This window comes from Pundamilia nyererei, unplaced genomic scaffold, assembly GCF_000239375.1.
Source record: "Pundamilia nyererei isolate P.nyererei 1_Seehausen unplaced genomic scaffold, PunNye1.0 scaffold00074, whole genome shotgun sequence".
In the NCBI taxonomy this organism is placed as follows: domain Eukaryota; kingdom Metazoa; phylum Chordata; class Actinopteri; order Cichliformes; family Cichlidae; genus Pundamilia; species Pundamilia nyererei.
The window spans coordinates 726843-731070 of NW_005187475.1; the positions used below are offsets into that span (position 1 = coordinate 726843).

General features: G+C 39.5%; 1 protein-coding gene across 2 annotated transcripts in view; it reads left to right on the forward strand.

Annotated features, from left to right (window-relative positions):
• Positions 1-4228, forward strand: part of trim67 (tripartite motif containing 67) — a 54986-nt gene that overhangs the window by 37504 nt on the left and 13254 nt on the right. For both annotated transcript variants that reach the window (XM_013911902.1, XM_013911903.1), the window contains exon 5: positions 1142-1295. In XM_013911902.1, coding sequence (XP_013767356.1) covers positions 1142-1295 — 154 coding nt within the window. The remainder of the gene's footprint in view (positions 1-1141; positions 1296-4228) is intronic.

The following is a 4228-nucleotide window of genomic DNA, read 5'->3' on the forward strand; positions in this document are numbered from 1 at the left end:
TTATTTACCTGCCGCATTAACGGGAGAGGACGTGCAAACGTTACCGCTGCTGCTGGGTTGAGATTCACGAGTCCGGAGCGGAATTAAAAACACAACATTCATTTAAGGTTATCGTGTGTTTTGTGAGCAAACGCTTTTGCATATTCGTAGTGTTTCCTCCCTTAAATTAAATATCTACTTTGCAAGTATTGCAAGTTGCCCTGTTGTCATCCGTTCTTGTAAAGTATAACCAAACTTTTTAGCGTTTGAGCCGCTTATGCGCCGTGTTTCCTGCCAGGTAAATGACGCTCCGCAACGTGGTGACGTCATTCGGGGCGACTGGAATCGATAAGGAAATCGTTTGCAAAAATGGCAAACAATTCCAAGGAATTGAAACAGTGGGAACCGGTTCTTGTTGAGAACCGGTTTTCGATACCCATCCCTAATCATAGCAGCCGCCCAGCTGTATAGAAACTCCGTCATGCTAGCTAGTATGCAGTACAAAAAAGTCAGCATAACTAAAATAAACTCCACCTAAACTTGGTTTATATCTGACCCAGATAGACTGCAGGTATTAACTTCTTACCTGAAGTTCAGTTCACTTGACACTCGGACACCCGCCTCGAGTCTCTCCTCCTGCCTCCCCTTTCCTTCATCTACCTGCTGGCCTCCACCACTTGCTAATGTTACTGAATCTGTGGAAGATCCGTGATAGCCACCACATAATAACTAGTTACCGTGCTCGTTACCACAGTAATAACGTAGTTACTGTAACGCGTTACTTAATAATGCGTTAGTCCCTACACTGAGCATAAGTAATGGAAACAATCATGCAATGTATTCACTAGAGGTTGGGTTTTTTTGTCTTATCCTCAGATCAGGGGTCTAATTCATATCTTTAAATATTTGAACTGCACTAATGTGAGCCTCATTTCACTTGTCAGACACAGTGTGTGGAAGCCGGGCCATCAAATGGAGAATCCACTTTGTATGCAGGGAGGGCCTCTGATATTTTCCAATGTATTTAAAAGTATATAAATATTGAATGAATGTGTTCTCATTTCCAGCGTTTTCTTCATTCTTTACTTCTTACAAGTAAACCATTGCTGAATCTATACTGTGTCTGCAAACTTCAACTTGCCCACTGTATGTGTTTGCGTAGATCTCAGATGCTCTGATTAAGCGAGTGACGTCATCTCAAGACCAGTGGGTTAAAGGGGCCCTGGAGCCAAAGGTTGGCCCTGACTTTGACCTCACTCTCAATACCGACTCGCTGCTACAGACCATCCTACAGCTGGACTTCTGCCAGGGCAAAGGTGAGCACACGTTTGGACTTTAAGACCAACTGTACTACTACAACTTAGTCAAATTAAAAAATCTCTTTAGCTGTATATTTAAAAGGCGTACTCCACTTTATAAGGCATGAGTCTCACATGAGAGAAAACTAGAAAAGAATGGTAAAGCTAGTTTAACTAAGATGTACGGACAAGCTCAATGCTGGGAATTTCTCCGTTACTCTGCTGGGAACAACAGATTGATTGATTTATTAACTTTGAATTGAGAATAATTTGTTATTCTAGATTTTCCTCTGTAAACCTTTGGCCTTTTATACTAACTTGATGCATCTCAGAGTCCTTGCTTCAAGCAATTCGCTCCTCACTGGAGGTGATGATTGGTTGCTTGTGGACTTACCAGCCTCTGGTTGCCTAGGTAATCATCTAATGTATTTACCACCAGATAATATGACAATCAGCAGTATCCTGCAGTATCACTGATAGTCTCTTCACTTGCACACCTGTCTCTGGCCACCACATTGCTTCAAATCATCAAGCAGCCTCAATTCTCCTCCCATTGAGATCATATTCCTCACAAAAATCTTACTATATGAATCTTTTTGAACAAAACTGTTCCTACACAGTGAGGAAAACTGAGGAACAGTTCAGGGTTGTGGCTGAATTTGGAGGCTGACCACAGATTTTGACTGGGTCGCCAGAATACTCATTTTCTTGAGCTGCACATACATATTGAAGTCCTGGAGTAAAGCTCACTTGTAAGCTTGCCAATGATTTACTTAAAAAGTCTCTATGATTATAGATATATGTAAATAATTTTGGCATGCACAAACATACACAAACAAGATTCATCTAAAGCAGGGGTGTCAAACTCAAATACACAGTGGGCCAAATTTCAAAACTGGAACAAAGTCGCGGGCTAACATTAATATTTATTTTTTTAAAAAAATCTTCCTCCAGATATAAGAATGAATCTTTTCTTATGGACTCAAATAAGTTTTACTGGAAAACTGAATATGGAACAAGCAAAGCTTAATACTAAACAATATATATATTAGCTGTATAATACCAGTAGGCCAGCTCTAATAGTAATTTGGTATGGCTTCACGGGCCAAATGTAATTAGGCCCGCGGGCCAGAGTTTGACACCTATGATCTAAAGTCAACAAAATAAGATTTAGCTGCTATTGCTCTTTTCTTTTAAGGTTTCTTTAACTCATACTACAGTGTGCACATCTAATTATCTATTAATTGGCTGTTGCTACCCAGCAGCCAGTTGGCGCGCATGAGTAAACAGCGTGTTTTATATTCATTCCGCTGCGGTCTCTGAGATTACCCAGATGTATAGTTAATGTATATTAAATATGTAATCACCAATATGCATATTTTATTTGCATATGGCTGCACTTAGGCGGTGAAGATGGGATGTCTTCCCTGTGCAGAAGCAGATTCAACCTGGTTACTTTGCTAGAAAAGTAAATAATGCTGACCGGTCTTTGTTATCAGCTATTAAGAGTACAAAATCCATTAAATCATAAGCAAAATACTCATTTTCACAATGAGGAAATTACATTCAGTGGAGCTCTGTGTGTGATAAATTTTATATTCGGTATCATAACTGTGATTATGCACTCTTGTAATGTTATGGTTCATCTTGGGTGACACTTCCAATGAGCTGCAGCAACGTTTTTTGTCCCCAACAAAGTCAACTTCCTAGAAAATAAGAACACTAGCTCTTACAGACACGACAAAAACTTAGTGAATTAAATTTAAAAATGTGTCCCGGGTCTTCAGGTCATGGCTTGAGTTAAGTTCTACTTCAAATAGATTTTCTCCAATTTAAGCTCCACTCAAACTTCTTAGAAAGCCAGAAAGCTTTGATCAGCTCTCTTTTCTTCTCCAAGACTGGGGATGTGGAATTCAGTTGTATGATTCCTTTCTCTCTCACCCATTATCTGGTATGGACTTTAACGACGGATAATTTCATTTTAAGCATTTGAATTTTAATCTTTGACATACAGAGCACCAACAAAAGGTATGTTTGTACTCAAATATGAAGTTTGTTTAAACCCATATACTGTAAATAAAAGATGCGCATAGCCATCATAACATCCTCCACAGGCATAAAGATTCATTAGTTATTCCTCCTCTGCATGTTTTTTATCTGTCTTCACCTCAACTTTTCTTAAAACGAAATGCTAATAGTTGCATGAGATGGTTGAGTTGAGTAGTTTAGGTTAACAGTAGGTGGCTTGATTAGAAACACAGAACTGTAATTCACTGTCTATTAATTGTATAGGATACTAGTTTGTGGCTAAACAAGCTCAAAGCAAAATGCAATTATTGGAAAAACAGAACAGCTGATTCTTTGTACAAAAATGAAACTAATTAAATTAAACACTCTACAAGGCCTGTCACTTAAAGCAGTTACATCTTTAATTATGTACAGCTTTAAAGCTACGTCCACGCATAGCTTTGGAGCAAAGTGATTCGTTCCTCACTCATCTCTTTGAAGCTGACAGCTGATTGCTCACGGACATTCCTGGCTCTGGTTGCCTAGGTAAACTTCTAATGTATTTTGCAGTAGTTTCTGTGTGATAACCAGGAAACAGGGCTAAGAACTACTGAAAGAAATCTCCGTCCCGGGTTTCTCCATGGATCGGGTTTCCTCCAAGGCGTGAGCACCGATAAGCAGAGTTTTGTCCTTTCCTTATAAGAGTCCTAATTATTCAAAGTAACGCTCAGGTATGCCGTTCAGCTGGGTTAGTTACGACGTCGGGAGCAGTTAGGAGAACAAAGTGATACAGAGACTGTTCAGGTTGCTCTCCCACAATCAACTCAAAGGTTTATTCAGTATACAACAGTTTATATAGAAGAAAAAAAGGTTCGTGTGTCGGCAGGTTCTCAGTTCAAACCGGTACAGACCAAATAAGGAAACGTCTTCCTGCCTTCTGAGCA